This window comes from Sander vitreus, chromosome 5 (assembly GCF_031162955.1).
Source record: "Sander vitreus isolate 19-12246 chromosome 5, sanVit1, whole genome shotgun sequence".
NCBI classification, from domain to species: domain Eukaryota; kingdom Metazoa; phylum Chordata; class Actinopteri; order Perciformes; family Percidae; genus Sander; species Sander vitreus.
Window position 1 is genome coordinate 960014 of NC_135859.1, and position 20832 is coordinate 980845.

General features: G+C 40.6%; 1 protein-coding gene across 3 annotated transcripts; it reads left to right on the forward strand.

Moving 5' to 3' along the window:
* The first annotated feature begins 3 nt into the window (after positions 1–3).
* Positions 4–20815, forward strand: rad17 (RAD17 checkpoint clamp loader component). Of its 3 annotated transcripts, none has more exons than XM_078249969.1 (17): positions 4–76; positions 1106–1201; positions 3224–3454; positions 4685–4759; positions 6666–6804; positions 7455–7591; positions 9711–9763; positions 10920–11045; positions 13313–13382; positions 13470–13584; positions 13738–13929; positions 14283–14386; positions 14482–14628; positions 15921–16049; positions 17119–17239; positions 19295–19352; positions 19873–20815. In XM_078249969.1, the coding sequence occupies exons 2-17, from the start codon at positions 1160–1162 to the stop codon at positions 20072–20074; spliced, it is 1941 nt and encodes a 646-aa protein (XP_078106095.1). In that variant the 5' UTR covers positions 4–76; positions 1106–1159; the 3' UTR covers positions 20075–20815. The 3 variants fall into 3 exon arrangements, with proteins under 3 accessions (XP_078106095.1, XP_078106094.1, XP_078106096.1); XM_078249968.1 differs by lacking the exon at positions 4–76 and adding an exon at positions 83–238; XM_078249970.1 differs by lacking the exon at positions 4–76 and adding an exon at positions 83–238 and having other exon boundaries at positions 13473–13584.
* The last annotated feature ends 17 nt before the right edge of the window (positions 20816–20832 follow it).

The window sequence follows — 20832 nt, forward strand, 5'->3', positions numbered from 1 at the left end:
ACGGAGAGGCTTCACGTCAGTTTTACGTCAATAGACAATCCGTTTGCGGCAATCTGAATCCCCGGAGTTTAAAAAGGTAAACTTCACTGCATCATCATAGCTCCTTCAGCTTCAACTTTAGTAACATCGACGCTACTCCCTCTTTGAGTTACAAATTAGTTCTCGTCACGCCCGAACAAAAAGCTTAAAGTGACGGAAACACCGTGTGGGCTTCTCACACATCAAATGGTCAAACAAGGTAACGTTAAGTTAGTACAGAGATGTCATTTTATTAGCTCAACATAACATTAGTTTACGTTAGCTAACCCATTCCATCCAAAGACTAAAATGTGCTTTTAGCAGACATGTGCCACTTAACGGGAGGTGTGTGGATATATTTATATATGTTTGGCAGCACAATAACAAGGAAAAAAGAAGTTAAGCTAAAGATAATGTGAAACCTCAAATATCTACCCAGCCTGTCTTTTAGTTATAGTCATATAGTATAGAGAGAACTATGTTGTGTCTGTGCTGCCCTGTGTTAGCTGCAGTGTTGGAAGACGTATTCAGATCCATTACTTACTGTAAGTAAAAGTACTAATACCACACTGTAAAAATACCAGTACAAGCCCTGCATTGAAAATGTTACTTAATTAAAACTATGTAAGTATCAACAGAAAAACGTACTCAAAGAATTAATTCTTAATGCAGAAAAATCCTCACATTTCAGAAACGAAACGATCAAACCAGTTGTAGGCCTATATATGGTTGGGTAGTTTAATTCATAATAAAACATTCTATTTGTAAACTACATGTGTTTTTTTTTCTTAATGTGTAAAGTAACTAGTAACTAAAGCTGTAACAGAGGAATGTAGTGGAGTAACTAAAGTAACTAAAGTAACTAAAGCTGTAACAGAGGAATGTAGTGGAGTAAAAAGTACAATATTTCTCTCTGAAATGTAGTGGAGTAGAAGTAGAAAGTGGCATGAAAAGAAAAGACTCAAGAAAAGTACAAGTACCTCAACATTTGTACTTAAGGACAGTACTTGAGTAAATGTACTTAGTTACATTCCACCACTGGTTAGTTGGATCTAAAATCATCACTAACTGTCCCCCTGCTGTTCAGGTTCCCAGTTGGTCGTTGAACTGCTCCCCTCAATGTGAAGCACCGCGGGGAAGGATGGACAAGCTTTCTGTGGCAGATAAATCTGTTTCAAGCAAAGTGAGTTCTCTAACGGTACATGATGACATTTGTGTGTGTGTGTGTGTGTGTGTGTGTTAGATTTCCAGAAACAAGATGTCATCAATAAGCTATAGCAGAGGTTCTCAATCTTTGTTCAGCCAAACACCCTCACGAGATAGAGATTATATCCCAGGGAATAATTTGACGGAGCATATTTTATTTACACTTCGAGGGTCATACTTAAAGAACAATACAAGAGAACTGATTAGATATAAGACATGTATTAAATATATTTGCAGAGTGTAATAGTTACAGATTTGTTTGATTAGAAAGTAATCTATATAGATTTAGGAATTAAAATAGCATTCATTGAACTATGAAGCCATGAAGTCATTATAATTTAACTGAATGAATCTGAAAGCTTTTCATGGACCCCTTAGAGAGTGCCATGGACCCCAGACCTCATTTGAGAACCACTGAGCTATAGGATGAGTGTAAATATACAACGCTAGTACAGTTTGTAAAGAAAAAGTAAGGTATCAACTCTTCACTAAGCACACCAGGACCCCTGCCTCCCCCTGTAGATTATATTTAAAGGGGTGATAGAATGGTTATATAGGGTATTTCACACTGTTCCTTAAGGTCTCCTAATAGGGGATGTAACATTGGTTGGGCTGAAAATGGCCCGAATGCTATTTTATTAGGCCCTTAACTACCCTGTGAATATGGCTCTATTTAGAACAAGAGCTTTTCTTCCAAATATGGTCTGCTCATGAATATTTAGATGAGCTGCGTGCTGATTGGTTTGAGTGAACCCCATAGAAACACAATGGAGACGAGACAGCAGGTCTCATATTTCAGACACTGCAAAGGTATACATTGGTTGTCGGACTATTTCGTTATTAAATTCACTTCTGAGACTTTTAAAGCGAGAAATCAACGATATAAAGCTCAAATATGGGCCGTTTTACGAAAATTGATGGCTAATTGCAAATTTAGTAAGACGTGTCGGACTTTAGGAGCTCCACACAGTCTGACGAGAAAGCGGCAAACCTCCATACCCAGTGAAAGTCACCGTTTCTCAGTTACTGGACTACCGGGGCTCGGGGCTCCGCGGAGCTGGCTGGCTGCCAGCTGCCGGCATAACTAGAGTATATTTAGTTTGAATTTTGTCACGCCATTTATATAACATCTACCCCAAGGTCTTATAAAGCAAATAAAACAATAAAACAAATCTGATTTAATGCATTTGTGTGAACATTAGAGATTTCGTTAGCTGCTACTGTCCCTTCAATCCTATGAATTGCGGCTAGCTGCAGGCCATAGACTCCATCAGAGGCCTACGGCATTTCATAGTCCAGTAACCCAGAACCGGTGACTTTGCGAGGTATGGAGCGCCGCGGGCTTCCCGCCGTGGCGGAGGCCAGCTAGCTCACAGCGGCGGGTTCTGAAGTAGGACATGCCGAGGCGGCGAGCCTGCTGACGTCACTTGTAGCCTGCTGAGCTCCTGCTGAACCTGCGACATCTCAGTGGGACAAAATTTGCCATTAGCCATCAATTTTGGTAAACGCATATTTGACCTCTACATAGTGGAGATCTGCATGACCTAGCTAGATTCAGAAGACTAAGCTGACCTCAGGTCAGTGGTGTAGCCTATGCAAATGTTGGGTCGTGACAAAGACTAGGATTTGGGATGCTGACGTCAGCTTCCAGCTTTGTTGACATTCGCCCGTTTTCAGCGTCAGTTTCAAAATGTGAGATTTGCAGAGGATAGGGGTATCAATGGGATTTTGAGCTTCTATGTATGTCCTATTTACCCACCGAACACCGTCGTTATTCAGCTATGACAAGGTAAAATCGGTTTTGCATTCTATCACCCATTTAACATCGGGTTCTGTCTAGTAATCATTTTTAGTTGGGCTGTGATTATAAACAACATATGAATCTTACATCTTTTTTGTTTCTGCCAATCTTACCAGCCCTTGTCACATGACCAATTAATGTTTCCATGATGACTATCCAAAATTCTGATACCATGTTTTGTTTGTTTGTTTATAATAGCTGAACCGCTGGGTGGATCCGTCCTTCACTGATTTGCCAGGGGAAAGCTTTGCTCCGTCGAGAAGGAGAAAGGGCAGCCAGGTTTTGTGCCCCAAGGCTGAACCGAAGAGGCCCAGGAAGAGGACCAAAGAGGTGGGCAGCTCGGAGCCTCACACGTCCTACCTGCTGAAAGAGCTGGCTCAGAGGGACCAGGATGAGTCCTGGGTGGACAGACACTCGCCCCGTTCACAGGTCAGCATCATCGCTTATACCTGCATCCCAGGTTCTGAAATTGTATCCCCGACTCCTCCACTTGCCTCCCTTCCTCGCGTCTTAGTCCGTCCCACCGAGGAGGCACGGGAGAGACGCAAGGAAATCATAGGAGGAGAGAGGAAACAAGGAAATGTGATTTAGAGGGATGAGGCATCCTGTCCTCTGAAGCTTCACATGAATTTGTCAGCTGTTTGGGTGGAGTTAGCAACTCCTTCAGCTGCATGGCTTCTCTCTAGGCTCAAGGCTGCTCTCTGTGTCCTCGCCTATAGCTCCTCAGAAAGCCCTCCTGGATGATCCCTCCTCGATGCTCACTCCTCTGTTCTCAGGGCAGAAATAAGAGCTTTGAGACCGAGGAGGGACAGAACAACTTCCGGTTCAGCCGAGGAGCGGGGAGCTATCAAATAGGACTGCACAATACAAGGAAAATATGTGATATGTGATAACGTTGTAGAATATCGCGGTGATGTTATTACTTACTTACTAGTTAGTTCTGCATTTCTGCTGCTTTCAGTATTCTGCTAAAATAGAACACGCTGCTTGTTTAATTTAAAACAAATAAAAGGAAATCATTTCTAACATTCTTTTATTGAATAAATTGAACATTGAATTAAATATAAAAGGCACCACTAAAAAATAATGACAGTGCAGAAAGTGCAGTTTTCTACTCATATTTTCTTTCAACTAACAAAAATTCTCTGAGTGTCTTTCGGGATATGTATATTATGCAAGTTGATATCGCCATGACAATAAAAAAATGATATATCGTGCAGCCCTACTATCAAATATAATCAAGTGAGATCCAGCGCATGAACCCATATGGATACAGCCAACAGCTGGTCCCCCCCCCCCCGGCCGTCGTACTGTATGTGTCTGTTATCACATCAAAGCAGTGAGGGCTCTGAGCCACCGGCAGACGTTACTTATGACTTCACTCGTCTCCATGGAGATTTATCCATATCAGAGTATTATTGTTTTTATCAAAACTTCTAAACAAATTTCACATTGGCAATTTATTTGCAATATCAGGCCTCAATATATAAATAAGCATAAATAAACAAAGTCTTCAAATTGGTGGTCGATATGATTAATATTTTCCATCACGTCCTATGTAATTTTCAATCATACTATTCATAAATGTCTTGATACGGTACATTTCTTGAAAATCAGTGAACCTTCTTGTTTCCCCCCCCCCCGTGTGTGTTTGTCTAGGCTGATCTAGCTGTCCACAAGAAGAAGATAGAGGAAGTGGAGAACTGGATGAGAGTTCACTCAAACGCATCAAAGGTAATAGAAGTTTCATGATTTCAGTAAATAAACCTTGTCTCCTTGCGTTGTCTGTGAGGAGCTGTTCTGACCATTTTATTTAGTGATATAAATACCAACACACCCACTTCTTTCCTGATAAACTATACCTCTGGTGATTTATACCTCTGTGTTAAATATATGCCGTGGTTACGTACGTAGTAGTCTGGCTTTGCCAGACCCTCTTCTAAAGCGCTCTGGAGGAGGGTCTGGCTACCCCACGCAGCATTCAGGGATGGGAGGAAATCGTGCTCTGGTTTATTGGCATTTCTTCAAACCAATCACAATAGTCTTGGGCGGTGCTAAGCTCTGCACAGAGCCGCTGCAAAATAGTCTTGAGAGAGAAAACTCCGATTGGACAGATAGTCTAGCTAGCTGTCTGGATTTACCCTGCAGAGATCTGAGGAGCAGTTAACCATAGTCCTCACAAATCCACCAGAGGTTAGAACGCCAACACAAATAAAAGAGGAAGGAAATGGAAAAGACATGAATCCGGCAGAATTTCCTGCAGCACTGGAGCAATCCCGTAAGTGGAACGCAAAGGATATAGACTACGTACGGAGGTACGTAGAGACATGGACCCTACGCTGTTGCCTGACGTGCACCTCTCAAAAAATAAGTTTCTCCCACTATGACTCTAGAGTCACTACTCGCTCCACACACACACACACACACACACACGCTGGCCCTGCTCTTCTCTTAAAGAGATCACACACCAACGCACTAGTATAAACCTCAGGCTCCTTACGTAGGCTTCGGGGAAAGCTCTGCGTGGAGCCTCCGCAGGACCATAAATCACGCTTAAACAAGCAAATATCAGTAACTAGTGGAAAACTAGCTTTGCTGGCAGGAGTGTCAGTCCCAGGGTACCCGCCTTAAAAGTCTTACATTTCTTTAGAAAGTCTACATTTCTACTACACTTGTATTGTCCTTTCATAAGATGAAATAACTCCGTCATTGTTTCGGCACAAAGCATGTATGTATTGAGTACTACAATAAAATGTTATATTAAGTTCAAGTACTTGATAAACAGTTATTTGAATAGCCTAAATCCTTTCTGATATTCCATTATATCTTACATACTCTTGCCAGCATGTTCATGAAGTTGGTATTAAATTTCGTTGTAAATGTTTTTTTATTAAAAAGTCTTAAATTTAACTGACCTGGGGGTTACCTTAAGTCATGTAACGGGTCCTATCTGGAGACCAAGATATATCAACAGCTGATCTTGTATCTTAAACTATTAAAATGTTGTCTGTGAAGGTCTTAAGTACGGCTGGGCAATATATCGACATCGATATATGAGGCTAGATAATGTCTTAAATTTTAGATATCGTGATATGACACAAGTGTTGTCTTTTCCTGGTTTTAAAGGCTGTATTACAGTAAAGTCATGTCATTTTCTGAACTTAGCAGACTTACCAGATGTTCTATTATTTGCCTTTAACCACTTAGTCATTGTATCCACGTTATTGGTGATTATTTATCATAAAACTTAAAACTCTCATTATGTTAATATTTTGTGAAAGCACCGTCAACCCTACAATATCACCGCAATATCGACATCCATGTATTTGGTCAAAAATATCGTTATCGATATTTGATTTTCTCAATATCACTTAGCTCTAGTCTTTAAGGTGCTCTAAGCGATGTCACACGTTTTTTAGGCTACAACATGTTTTGTCACATACAGCAAACTGGGAGGGGTTAGTGCGCTGAAGCACAGAAGGGAGGGGACGGGATGAGGAGGAGGGAGGAGCGAGCTAGTCTTCGTTTTGTTTGAAAATACTTTGAACGTCAACAAGAAGTAACGTCACCCAACATCGCTTAGAGCACCTTTTAAGTGAAGCTGAAGGTCCAGTTTGGGCTTGGCTGTTGTCATCTACAGGGTGGTATCTTGCTGCTGACGGGACCATCAGGCTGTGGAAAGACTGCCACAGTCCAGGTTTTGTCTCGAGAGCTGGGCCTCAGGGCTCAGGAGTGGACCAACCCCTCCAACATGGAGCCATACAGCAGCAGCCAGCATGGTGAGGAGGAACCCTAGCTTTACTGTCCTACCTGCCTCATTCCTATCAGTGTCACTGTCAAATAGGGCTGCACAATTATCGCAACTATATCGAAATCGCAAGATGGACTAGTGCAATATCCAAATCACAGGGTGGGGTAATGTTTGTTAAAGGCAAAATACTGTATGTGTCAAACCATTCTGAATGAAGTATTGTGGTGCTGCAGAGACGTCCCGGCCTACAAATCCTATCCTACAGAATACAGAAAACATCTTTTGATTGGTACAAATCCTCACATAAATCGCACTATAATTAGATATTTTCATCATATCGTGCATCCCTACTGTCAAACTAAGAATTAGCACGATGTTGTTAGCATTAATATTAAAGAGAATTACTTTTTGGATGGAAAAAACTGCCCCTAAGTGACCAGAAATATTGAAAAAAGAAAATTGTTTTGTTGAGACTGTGTCAGAGAGTTAGTGCTGATGTATTGGTTTTGCTTTATATTGAAAGGTGTTTCTAATATTTTGTCAACTCACTGTTTGTAAATGGGAATGTATGGATGTTTTGGGTGAATGCAGGCTAACAGTTGCAGTGTGATATGTGTGTATCCTGTGTCAGTATACAGGCTCCTCCACCCATGTCTCTAATTCTCCGTCTGTTGTCAGAATGGAGGATGAATGGCTTCCCCTGCAGCTCCCAGTTCACCCAGTTCCAGGACTTCCTCCTCAGAGCTAACAAGTACAACTGCCTGAAGATGGTGGGCGATGGAGGAACTACAGACAGAAAGCTCATCCTGGTGGAGGTATGTACTACACCTTCAACTGAAGCCACTGATCCTGTATTTTCTTAGATGTACCTGTGACATGTGCTATGTTCAACTGTGTAAGTTTCTATACCTTTTTTTCTTCTCCTCATATTGTATGGCATAGTTATGTTTTGCGTGGTGAACCAATTACCCGTGTTCCTCTTAAAGCCTCAAATGTTGTAAGACAGTACTGCGACAGATTTACGTTCACTGAAGCTAAAACCATATGGCATCTTTTTGGGCTGAATGATTTGGGAAAAAATTGCGATTTTTCTGCCAGATATTACAATCTGGTTTGCGATTTCTTTAGTTTCGCTAAAGTTGAATATTCACTGTGTGACAGATAAAACATGTCATGGAGCATTATAACATTAGACACCATCTAAACTGCTCTATATTCTTCTACTAGGATGAGAACATGGATATGAACTGCCAGTAATAAGTTTTTCTTTTAATAAGCGTAGAACATTGAACAGTCAAACCGAACATGTATCACAAAAGCTAAAGTTATAATAATAATAAAACAATTCCAATAAAAGATATCAGGACTTTCCTGTAAACTGAAATGTGTGATCTGACTCAGTTCAACAGCAGCATCTACATCTGGCACCTTCTACCATCATGTTAAATAAAGTTATACAAATTACATGAAACATCCACTGATAATAGGACGTTTCTGGAAACAATCTGTGAAATGTACCATTATTCCAGCAGTTATCTCATGATTAAACAGTAAATATAATAATAAAAAGAGGAATAAAAAATGTTAAACCAATGGTTACACCAAACATTTAACTAAACATTCATATTTGATTCACGATTAGCTAATCACATTCTTTCAAATCGCGATTTGGATTTGAAAACGATTCATCGTTCAGCCCTAGCATCTTTTTTTCTGTACCAGCTGTCTTTCATCTGCAGCCGTGTGCCCAGAGGACATTTGTCCATCATTGAAGTCTTTTTGTCTCTCTGATTGGATACCCATGGTCTATTACAGCCCTTAAAACTATTAGGTGGAACAGTGGGTTGCACTTTCATGTGCATCAAAGGTATTCCCAAAAAACGGCAGGCTGTCTGAAGTAATGAATATACCATATCTAGCAGTGCGATTAGATTTGGGCAGTAAGACATCACATCGGTTTTAAGTGTTAATTGCATGTCCCTTATTTGGCTCCAGCTACTCAGGACTCATTAACAGCTGTAGGAAGCTTGATCTAATGTTTCAAATAACTATTCAAAACTAACATAGTTGGATGCAGACATTTGCAGATGTGTATTCTCCTGCTGTGGTCTGAAACATATGTCAGCATTTACACACAACCTGTGACATAACTACATACAAAATGGGACTGACTCACATAGATACTTTGAGCTTTGAAGGCTGGGTGCGGGATCCTAAAAGTGAATAATCATAAATCAAGCTACTAGGAGAGCACTCCAATTTGATAGTAGATAACTGGCGTTTCAGGCAGCGCCCTTCCTCAGCATGTGCACTGGCAGTTACAAAAACGTTGCGTGGCAATAACTTCTATCAAATTGGAGTCCTGTCCTTGTAGCTTTATTTATACTTAACTACACACATCAGTACGCATTTGCAGAGCCTACGTTTTCAATAGCTTTAAAGAACAAGGCCTAAACCGAAACAGAAAGTGATGTCTTGTTCTTCCACAAACACATTAGAAAATCCAGATACGGTCCAGTCCAGAGTGTGCAGCTGGGCCTGTTGCAGCAGATGAAGTTGCTTCTGGAATAATTAGGAGAACCACTTATGATTAATACATGATTAATGAACGGTTGGTTCATTAAAGCAGAAAGTCACTTTTAAACCCACTATTAGGTGCCAAGAAATTGGAAATAGGCTTGTCTCTTCTACTTTTTCAAAGATTCATCTCATTGACATACTCCTCTGTATTTAATTATACTGTACATATATAGAGAGTGTTTCCACGACAGTTGTCAGAATGCATTATTTTCTTACCTAATGTTGTGTATTAACTTCTCTTCTGCCCATTATACTATTGTCTGATAACTGATACATTGGTCTAAAGCTGATTTGTTTAGATTGATTTAGAAACCTACCTGAGTTAACACTCGAGCATCACTTGTTCCTCCTCAGGATTTCCCAAACCAGTTCTACAGGCAGCCTGGCAGCCTGCATGATATCCTGAGGTGAGATCACAGTTTTCCTGTACATTTGCTTTCTTGCTTTTACACAGAGAACCAGGAAAAGTTCTGTTGCTACAATGACTCAAAGCTTTGAAGCCCCTATGTTAAAGATGGAAGCATAGTGACCTGTACCAGCACTACTGGTTTAACTTTGAAGCTTTTAGTGTCTCCAGTTTTTGTGTAAAAGAGAATGATAGTAAGCCTTGGATAGGGCTGGCTCCCGAATTTGATATTTCTTAGGCACCGACTAATTGCCTCTAAAGTATCGAGTAACGAAAAATGCCTCATCATTTAATACCCAATTTCAATACCTTGAGCAGTAAATTTCATCAGCGTCAGTCATCCAATCAGCATGCAGCATGCTTCTACCAAGATCTAATCTGTTATTGGCTGTCTATTCGACGTTACACAGAGACGGCTCACGTAGTCGGAGCTGGAACACATCAATGTGCTGTAATGTTGTAATTTATTTTTGTTTTATAAAATTGATATCGAAAAAAGTTTAGCAACTGATATTGAAGTCACGGTATTGGTATTGGTACCGGTATCGGAAATGTTTGAACGATACCCAGCCCTAGTCTTGGAACCTTTCTTGCTGTTGTTAAGATACATTTTGTCGTCAGCATTAGGAACTGGTGGGCCTGATGAAAGCCTTTCTACATAGGGTGCTTATTGAGTGTATTCAGTACTAATTATTAGAGATGGTCCGATACCATTTTCTTCTGTCCTGATACTGATTCCGATACCTGAACGTGCGTCTGAATGTGTCATATGTTTTATGTTACCATCCCTGTATGGATGAGATATGATTTCTAGCTTTGTTGTCGGTCTGGCTCAGGTTAAACTTTTTGTGAAACATGAACAAACCCAAACAATGAATGCTTTCATTTATTATCCTCAAAATGGCAAAAGAACATAAATAAACTACTTTAAGTACATTTTTTTTCTAGGCTAAATTCTGTGGTATCAGATCGCTGCATAAACTCCAGTACACGCTGATACCGCAGCATTTCTGACGGTATCCAAGGTTTTTTTCGATACTGGTATCGGAACATTTCTATTAATTATGTATGTGTCCATGAATTAGTTCTGTCTAATCTGTGTGACCTGTGTATTTCCCTGCTCTATGTGAGGCCGTGTCCTGCTGTGTGTCTTCCAGGCGCTTTGTGAAGACGGGTCGATGTCCCCTGGTGTTCATAGTGTCCGACAGTCTGAGTGGAGACAGCAGCTCGCGCTTTCTTTTCCCCCGAGAGATCCAAGAGGAGCTGGGCATCAGCAGCATCAGGTTCCAAGTGGTTTCATGGAAACTAGGGCTACACGATATGATGAAAATATGCGATAACGTTGTTGAATATGGCAATAATGATGTAACTTGCGATAATTAAACAGATATTAAAGTGTACTTAGTTCTGCTGCTTTCAGTATTCTGCTGAAATACATCAAATTGCTTGTTGAGTTAAAAAAAAAACGTTTAAAGTGCAGTTTTTGTCTCATATTTTATTTCAACTAACTAAAAATTTCAGTGTCTTTTGCGAAATGTTGCAGTCTTTAGCGATGTGCTTATGGCGCCAGTTGATATCACAATAACGATAAAAAAACAATATATTTTGCAGCCCTATTGGAAACCCACATTAGAGCCCAGAGAGCAGTTCAGTCCCAGCCGTGGGCTGAGGAGGAAAGACTGTTCTTGTATATTAATGGCCAGATTCACTAAGAAACATTTTGCAAATGTATTTTTTTAGTTGGAAAAACAATATTTGATTCATGTTTCTTTGAATCATCACAAGCTCCCTCAGGGCTCGTGTAAAATCCAGAACATTTCCTGCATAACTGACAGTTACAAATTATGCAATCCAGCGGAATACATAATTATCTTCTGTTTCATCTCATTATTTGCGCAATCCTCCCTCAAATGCATATGCAATGAAGAGCGAGGCACACTTTGCAGACCCACACGAATGACACACAAACTGTGACTCAAGCCTTAAAAACCAGCGCCAAGGCCTCCCAGTGAATCCGTCCCTCAGTACTGAAATGTGGGTCTGTCACAGTCTATGTGCTGATAAATTCCATTTACAGTACATTTTCAGATTGTGGACCTTTATTTTTATCAACTGCAGAGAGCCAATATTTCTAATATTCCCCATTTTATATTATTTTATACATTGATCTGTTTTCTTTTTCTGTTTATGCAAACTCAACGCTTCCACAACACAATTCCATTGGTTTCCTCCCACTGTCCAAAGACATGTGGGTGAGGACTCTCTAAGTTCCCTGTGAGTGTGGGGTTGTCTGTCTCTATGTGTCAGCCTCTGATTGAATGGCAACCTGTCCAGGTGTACCACACCTCTCGCTCAACCTCAGCTGGGATTGGCTCCAGCTCCCCCACCAACCTCGAGCATAAGCGGGTTTAGCTAATGGATGATTTCATTAGTACAACAACAGTCATATCATCCTCGCCACTCTCAAATGCTGTTTCTGTTCAGTTGCTTATTATTTAGAGCTGCTTTCACTTTACTTTTATTCTATCTCCGTTAAGCTACTGTCAGTGAAACTCAGCACATCTTGCACATTTAAAAGCTGTTCAGTGGCTCAAAGGGCATAAGCCCTCCCATTTCAAAAAGGCTTTTAATGTCAAACATCTGCAGGAAATCTTGGAAAAAAAACCCCTGCAAAGTGATGAAGTGATGGCAATCAATATGCAAAAGAAAACAGTGTTTCTGAGGTAAACAGAAACTCTTAGCAGTAGAGTGGTGAGGATGACATGACTGTTGTACTGATTGAATGAGTGCTTTTAGATCTAGATTTAGATTATACTGACTTTACCATGTATGCCTTTATAGTACAGGTCATTTTATCACCTCTTAATGTTTGGCCTTTATATGTCCACGTTGATATGACTTAGACATTATTTGAATACATGCCTTTATTTGAGAATTTTCAGTAATCTAATGTGGATTAACAGAACATTGAATAAAGCTCTTCATCATCCTGCTGACCTGTTTTGTGCAGTGGAGGAATGTAACTGAGTACATTTACTCAAGTACTGTCCTTAAGTACACATTTGAGGTACTTGTACTTTACTTGAGTCTTTTCTTTTCATGCCACTTTCTACTTCTACTCCGCTACATTTCAGAGAGAAATATTGTACTTTTTACTCACAGCTTTAGTTACTAGTTACTTTAGTTACTCCACTACATTCATCTGTTACAGCTTTAGTTACTAGTTACTTTACACATTAAGATTCTGCACACAAAAATCTGATGTTTTATTCTAAAGTAAACTAGCCAACAATATAACGGCTACAAGTCCAGCTGAGATGATCAGACCATTAAACACACAACTGGTTGGTCCTTTACTCTTTCTACAAGGTTTTAATACAACAACTACATTTTCCTGATGATACTTACACACTTTTACTAAAGTAACATTTTCAATGCAGGACTTTTACTTGTAACAGAGTATTTTTACAGTGTGGTATCAGTACTTTTACTTAGGTAAAGGATCTGAATACTTCTTTCAACACTTGTTTTGTGTGTTCTCTGTTTCCAGTTTTAATCCGGTGGCTCCAACCACGATGATGAAGGTCCTGACTCGAGTTTCAACCCTGGAGGCGGGAAAGGTGAAAGGAAGCCTTGCAGTTGACTACACATATTGGTACGAGTTCTTATGTGTTTTAACACAGTGTCTTTTTTCCCATGATTCCAAGCAGAGCTGTGGGAGGATGTGCGTCCCAGACCAGGCAGTGTTGGAGACGCTGTGTTCAGGAAGCTCGGGAGATATTCGCAGTGCCATCAACAGCCTCCAGTTCTCCTCCGTCCCAGGTCAGGCCACACCACAGGGGTAGTCACATGCACACATGCATACCATGACATTTGATTTAGATGACCTCACAGCCTTTCCTCAGAACAAATATTCTTGCCCTTGTGTCATCACCTGACATCAAATATCTTCTATCATCATTGTTACTTTTCCAGACACGTCATTGGAAAAAGGGCTGGGGAGGGTGAAGGACAGGCAAACTTCGCTGGGCAAAGCTGTTTCCAGAACAAACCAGCGGAAGAAGAAGTCCAAACTGACAAAGGAGCAGGATGAGGAGCAGGCTATTGGAGGGAAAGATGCTTCTCTGTTCCTGTTCAGAGCACTGGGGAAGATCCTGCACTGCAAACGTGAGTCGCATATATCCAGGGCCACATGGAATCTGTGGCTGCAGAATTTTCTTTTTTTTTTTAGATTTTTATTTTGGCATTTAGGCCTTTATTGTGACAGCTTAGACATGAAAGGGAAGAGAGAGGGGGAATGACATGCAAGAAAGTGCCGCAGGTTGGAATCGCACCCTTGGGCACTGCGTCAAATTGTGTCGAATTCTATATATGGGCGCGCGCTCTACCACTTTTCTCACATTTTACACCAATTCAAATCTAATATCGTGCCATAAAAACACATCAATGAGCTGCATTTCAGTAATTGTAACTGACACAGAGGCAAATAGTGTGTATGCTTGGTTGTTTGTCATTAACAGGAGGGAAACATGAAGGTGCCGAAGCAGCTGAATGTGACACTGGACCTGGTCTACCATCTCACCTGTCTCACCATCACAGAGAAGCATTACTTGTAGACCCTGAGGTGCACACACGCTTTTCTTTTAGCTTTAACGAGTAACAAACCGCATGGCCAAATGTCATCACTGAGACCCTGACTGTCTGTGTGTCTATGTTCAGCTGGTTGTTGAGCGTTCCCACATGTCTGGAGAGTTCTTCAACCTGTATCTGCACCAGAACTACGTGGACTTCTTCTCTCAGTTGGAGGACGTGGACCGAGCCAGCGAGTATCTGTCTGACGCCGACCTCCTCACTTCTGATTGGACGGTCAGTCTGTCCCTAGACATTAAATAGTAATATGAATGCTTTGATCAGTAAAATCTGAACCAAAGTGTTCTTGTTGTTTGCATAAGGAATTGTTTTCACATTAACTTAGCATATCACTGGTCCCATGAGTGATGATACCATGACTGTTAGGAAGCATTTATACTGCAAATAGCATTATGTTGAAGAAAGATGGCAGTGAGATGATGAAGTAACACCCAGGAAGCCCATTTGAAATGAAGACGTTGAAGGCTAATCACACACTACAGCCCAGTGGTTCATAATACTATGAGACAAGCCTTTACAACTCTGGAAAATTCTAACGACACCAGTCCTTTCTCCTGTGTAGTAGGTAGTCCTACTGTCAAAAAACATGTAAGTAGTAGAGATTGGGCTGCCCCCTCTTAGTGGATTAGTTGACTAATCAGTTGTTTTTGTTTTAGTCGACTAAGCTTTCTTTAGTGGATTAGTCATTTTTTTTAATGCTTTTTTCATGCTGAATGATTTATTTCCAAAAATAGTCTGAGTGCATCTCTTGTACACACATGATTTAAAGTGGTGCTTTTGCATGATTCTTTGTGGAGAAACTCAGTTTTACAGATCTGTTGATGAAATCAACTAATCGATTCGTTGACAAAATCAAATGAGTGCTAGTCGACTAAGAATTTCTTAAGTCAAGGACTGCTCTAGCAGAGAGTGAGACTTAAATGTCTTTTTTTTTTTTTTATATAGTCTCGCATTGCCAGACCTTCCTCCACAGCACTGCGGAGGAAGGTCTGGCTAGTCCACACAGCATTCCCGGATGGGAGGAAAACATGTTCTGGTTTATTGGCATTTCTTTAAACCAATCACAATCTTCTTGGGCGGTGCTAAGCTGACAGAGCCGTGGTGCCTCTGCTAAATAGTCTCAGGAAGGAACTTGTTTTGGTGGAACATGTGGACGTTCAAAAGTAGTTTTAGTCGTGCAACAGAAAACTCCGATTGGACAGATAGTCTAGCTAGCTGTCTGGATTTACCCTGCAGAGATCTGAGGAGCAGTTAACCATAGTCCTCACAAATCCACCAGAGGTTAGAACACCAACACAAAGAAAGAGGAAGGGGACGGACATCCGGCCGAAAATAAGGACATCCTGCGGAATTTCCAGTGACACCGGAGCAATCCCGGAAATGAAACCTTGAGGATTTAGACAAGTATTGATATTAGGGTTAGGTGTTAACAATATGGTCTACGGTGGATTCCCTGTGAACAACAATCTGTTGCATCTGTATAAAGCGCTGTTCTGTTCTGTTTTCAGAGTCGCAGCACCATGAGCCATTATGGGTCTTCAGTGGCCACCAGGGGGCTCCTTCACTCAAACTCTCAGCAGGTTTCTGTTGGCTTCAGACCACTTCACAAACCCAACTGGCTGCTGGTCAACAAAAAGGTAAGACCCATTGTCCTGTCCTGATCTTAGCTGTGGTTAATGTTTAGGCCTGGTTTAAAGTTGTGTTGTCTGGAACAAAAACATGCAGTCTTTTAAACTTAACGGCATAAAAAGGGTAACTGACAAACTAAAGCGAGATTCATGAGCAAGAGATATATATAAAAAATAAATAATTATATATATATATATATGTGTGTGTATATGTATATATATACACACATACATACACACATATACATATATATATACATATATATATATATATATATATATACACACATACATACACATATATATATATATATATGTATATATGTATATATATGTATATATATATATATATATGTGTATATATATATATATATGTGTGTGTGTATATATATATATATATATTATATATATTATTATATTAGTGGCTGTGTTTTAGTTGTTAAAATAGTGAAGTCATATATGATCAGGAGTTGCGCAGACAGTTTATTCACTCGCTGTCTGTCAGCTGCTCATATTGAAAACCAATACATTTGGTGTTGCTCCATATTTCTAAGAGGAGGATTGTTTCCCACTGCGTGACATTTGTTTAAATGTTTGGTGCACTTAACAAAGTGCAGCGTGTTCCCAAATCGCACCGAGTCCACCGAACTATAGGTGTGAAAGCGACAACTAACAACTTCTTTAAATATTTATAATATCCCTCAGATCAGAAAGTTTGAATGTGAATGGTTTAGAGCTGCAAAGATTAATAAATTTAATTGATTAGTTTTTAACTATTTAGATAATTGATAAATTGGTTTGAGTTCTTTTTTATGAAAAAAAGTAAAAGAAATCTCTGATTCTGGACATTTTATAGACCAAACAACTAATCGATTAATCAAGAAAATAATTGACGGATTAATGGACTATGAAATAATCGTTAGTTGCAGCCCTAGAATGGATCACCCCAAACAATTGGACAGTGTTGTAGATCAGCTTCCTCTAATGTGTCTCATGTGGAAGTAGACGTTGAATGTAGCAGCGGTAGATAACTGAAGACGGTAATGAGACTGAGACTGTTCTGATGTTGTTCCTTCAGCACCGAGAGAACTGCCTGGCTGCCCAGTCGCTGTTCAGGAGCTTCTGTTTGACACCAGTCAGCCTGCAGACGGAACTGCTGCCATACCTGGCCCAACTCACCAACCCTATGAGGAACCAAGGTAACACACACACACACACACAGACACACACACACACACACACACACACACACAGGCTGGGACACTGTTTGTGCCCCTTTGTAAGCAATCGGGCCAATCAGAGCACTGCATTTTAACCCTCCGCCCACCTGCCCCTCCTAGCCAAATGCTTTGCGCGTTTAATTCAATTCAGTGCCTCAAGCAAGCAAGCCAGGCTGGCCGGATAACTGTAGGCTTGTATGTCATGGCTGAACCGCCTCAAAAAAAGGTTTGGAAACCACAGCGATTTCTTGACAGCTGTCGGGAGAGATGGCCCTGCCTCCACATGTCCAGGCTACCTCATCACGCGTTCTGCACCGTGTGCAAGACCGACATCGATATCAGTCACGAAGGGACAACAGGTAACGAACACAGTCCCACACTCAAATACTGAGTCGGGTATGGCTGCAGCCTGCAGACCTCCCGTCTCATGCCTCCCACGCTCACTAACTTATCTGTGACTTAATTTAGAAAATAATTTGCGATTCCGTAGGCTATTCTGAACATCTGAATTTAGCGTTGGACAGGCCCAGGCATGAGACGGGAGGAGCATGAGACAGGAGGTCTCCAGGCTACAAGCCATGCACTCTTGCAAATACTCCCCACCCACCCCCCGAAACATAATGATATTAAAAATAAAAGGATGATAAGAAAAACATGTTCATAGTGTCAATAGGCTAGCCATCCTTCCCATTAGTTGGGGGCAGTTAGAAAAGTGGTGGAATGGCTAGAAAACTAGAATGTTTTAGACAGGCCAGGTGCTGATTAACGTAAGATAAAGGGAACAGTTAGGCTATTTTTTAGCCTAATTGAATTTATGAACATAAATAATGACCTTGACATCATAATTTGTGTATGTGTAACGTAATTCATAATATTTGTAACAATATGCAGGAATATGAACTAGCTTGTCATAATCACCCCCCTCTCCACCTACATTTTCAGATTGCACACGCCATGTGTATATTATGTATTATGGTGTTAGCTATGTCATAGGTTTCTCACTGGTGGGTGGGCAACGCGTACATTGGCGGTGGGCTATCGGGTGCGCGCGCGCGGGGGTGGGTTGTACTCATAACATTTGGCAGGTCTGGGTTTCCTGACAGTAAAGTTGTCACAGCTGCATGCCACAAGTATCAGCCACTGGACACCTAAGCAATATAACAAAGCCTAACGCCGGCTACACGCTGGCTGCACGCAGCTGACACGCCCACGCCACGCAGGCAGTGTGTAGCCGGCCTAACTTTGTCAGGCCTTTAGGTCTTGCCTTTATTTAATTCCTTACAAATAGTTGTTGTTGTATTTTGAGGTGACATTTGACATTGAGTCATTTTGATCTATGGTGCTGTCAGTACTAAAGCTGTAACAATTCCAAGTTTTGCTGTACAATTAATTGTCTCAGAAATAATTGCGATTAACAATATAATTGTCTCTTTCAGTCAAATTAAAAAATATTTATTGATTACTTTAAAATATAATCATTTTTGAATGAATTCCAGGATACATCTTTTGGTTATATCACTGTCATGTGACCCAGATAATGTAATAATACAGGTACACAGTCTATGAAGTAAACCACGCCTCTTTATTACCTGTATAATAAAGAGGCATTGTTTATCTGCATCCCCCCCCCCCCCTTTTCATTTTTGTTGCTATGAACATGTATAGGGTCAGTGCCAACAACTAGCATAGCTTTAGCTCAACAGTCCGACCAATAATCACTTATATAATTACAATTTGGCATATCTAAACAAAATCAACAACTACCATCAACAGTCATACCTCTTAAGACCTTAGCTAATGATAGCAATTCATTGTGGTTAAACAAAGAAACGTAAAAAAAAAAAAAAAGGCCTAGCCAGTACTGTAAAACACTGCTGAGGAATGTCATTTCTGAATGTGAACAAAGGTAATTAATGTGCTTTTATGACCCTTAAATCTTTATTCCTGTTAGAAGATCGTGAGAAGAGTTTGTCTGTTGATAACGTTTCTGAGGATTTCTAACAGAAGTGCTCTGTGCTTCACTGTGTCTCCCAGCTCAGATAGCTTTTATCCAGGATGTGGGTCAGATGCCACTGAGGAGGTACCCCGGCAGGTACAGTACACATTTTCTCTTCTACCATAATGCAGTTGGATTCAAGTGTCTGTGGGTGAGCCCAGAGTCTGCAATCCAAAAGATCCAAGCAGCCTTTACAGCATCAGTCTGTACTGATGGAGTATACAGTGTGAAGAGGGAGAAATGAGATAACTAGGACCACAGCCAGAATCCAAACCAGGGACATCAATAATCAAATATTAGATGCTTTGATTGGAGGAGCCTGATTCAACTTCGCAGAGGCGTAAAGTCCAGTTTAGACCAAAGACGAGGTGGTGTATCATCTCAATAGGAACGACTCTTTGTACTTTCGTTCTAACTTGCGACTTTCTGGCTTTTTTGTAGCTGGATATATCATTTGTTGTGTTGTTGTCATTTGAATTGGCTGTGTTGTTGGACTTGACATTTGTGTGTGTGTGTGTGTGTGTGTGTGTGTGTGTGTGTGTGTGTGTGTGTGTGTGTGTGTGTGTGTGTGTGTGTGTGTGTGTGTGTGTGTGTGTGTGTGTGTGTGTGTGTGTAGATTAAAACTGGAGGCTCTGACAGACAAAGAGCCAGCCCAGCTGGAAAAAGACAGCGAGGAGGAAGAGGAGGGTCCGGCTGGGGTTGCGGAGGGTCTGGGGGGGGTTGAGGAGGGTCTGCCTGCCAGTCAGCCCCAGCCCACTACAAGCCATGGCCTGTTGGAGGAGGAGGACCTGATCATTGAGGACTATGCCAGTGACTAACACACACTCACTGTCATACTGGGACACAGTTTCACTCTGTCATTGTCAACTATTTTGTTGTATATTTTTTTTCTTTTATAATTCAGTTTTGGCTTAGTATGGAGAAAGATTAGTGCCACGTCGTAAAATAAATAAAATTGTTTTAGGAAAATCATTGTTACTGTTAAAAAGTTGTTATACTTTCACTTTTTCCCCCCGAATAACCTTTGAGAATTCTGACTTTTTTCTCAATTGTATGATTCCAGACCTAATAATTCTTCACATAACCATACTCCAAAGTAAGTTGATGACTGTGATTATAGCTCTGGTATTACCAGTATTTTGCCTTATTAAGGTGTGATCTGTACAACATATGTTACTTTTCAAACAAGCCTGTCGTCTTGTAGAACCTGAGTTGAATGTGATTCTATAGCTTGAAACAGGCTCATAACAATATGAAAGCATGGGGATTAATTGTGATAATCTCCCTTAACAGTTCAGTTGTACCACTTGAATTATTGTCACTATTTATTTGTTTTAGATGCATGTTCAGCACTTGTTCTTCATCGTTTTGTTTTGCTGAGTGACTGTTGAGCCTAGATGAACCTGTAATGGAGATCTGTCTGTTTTTTTGTTGTTGTTTTTTTTACTGTTACCCAGTGATGGATGGAACATAATAAATATTACAGTAAATGCTTATTGAGGCTTAACTTGCTTGAATCTAAATAAGCATATGAATAAAAATAATGTGTGAAACACTGATCATTGTCCTCTTTACT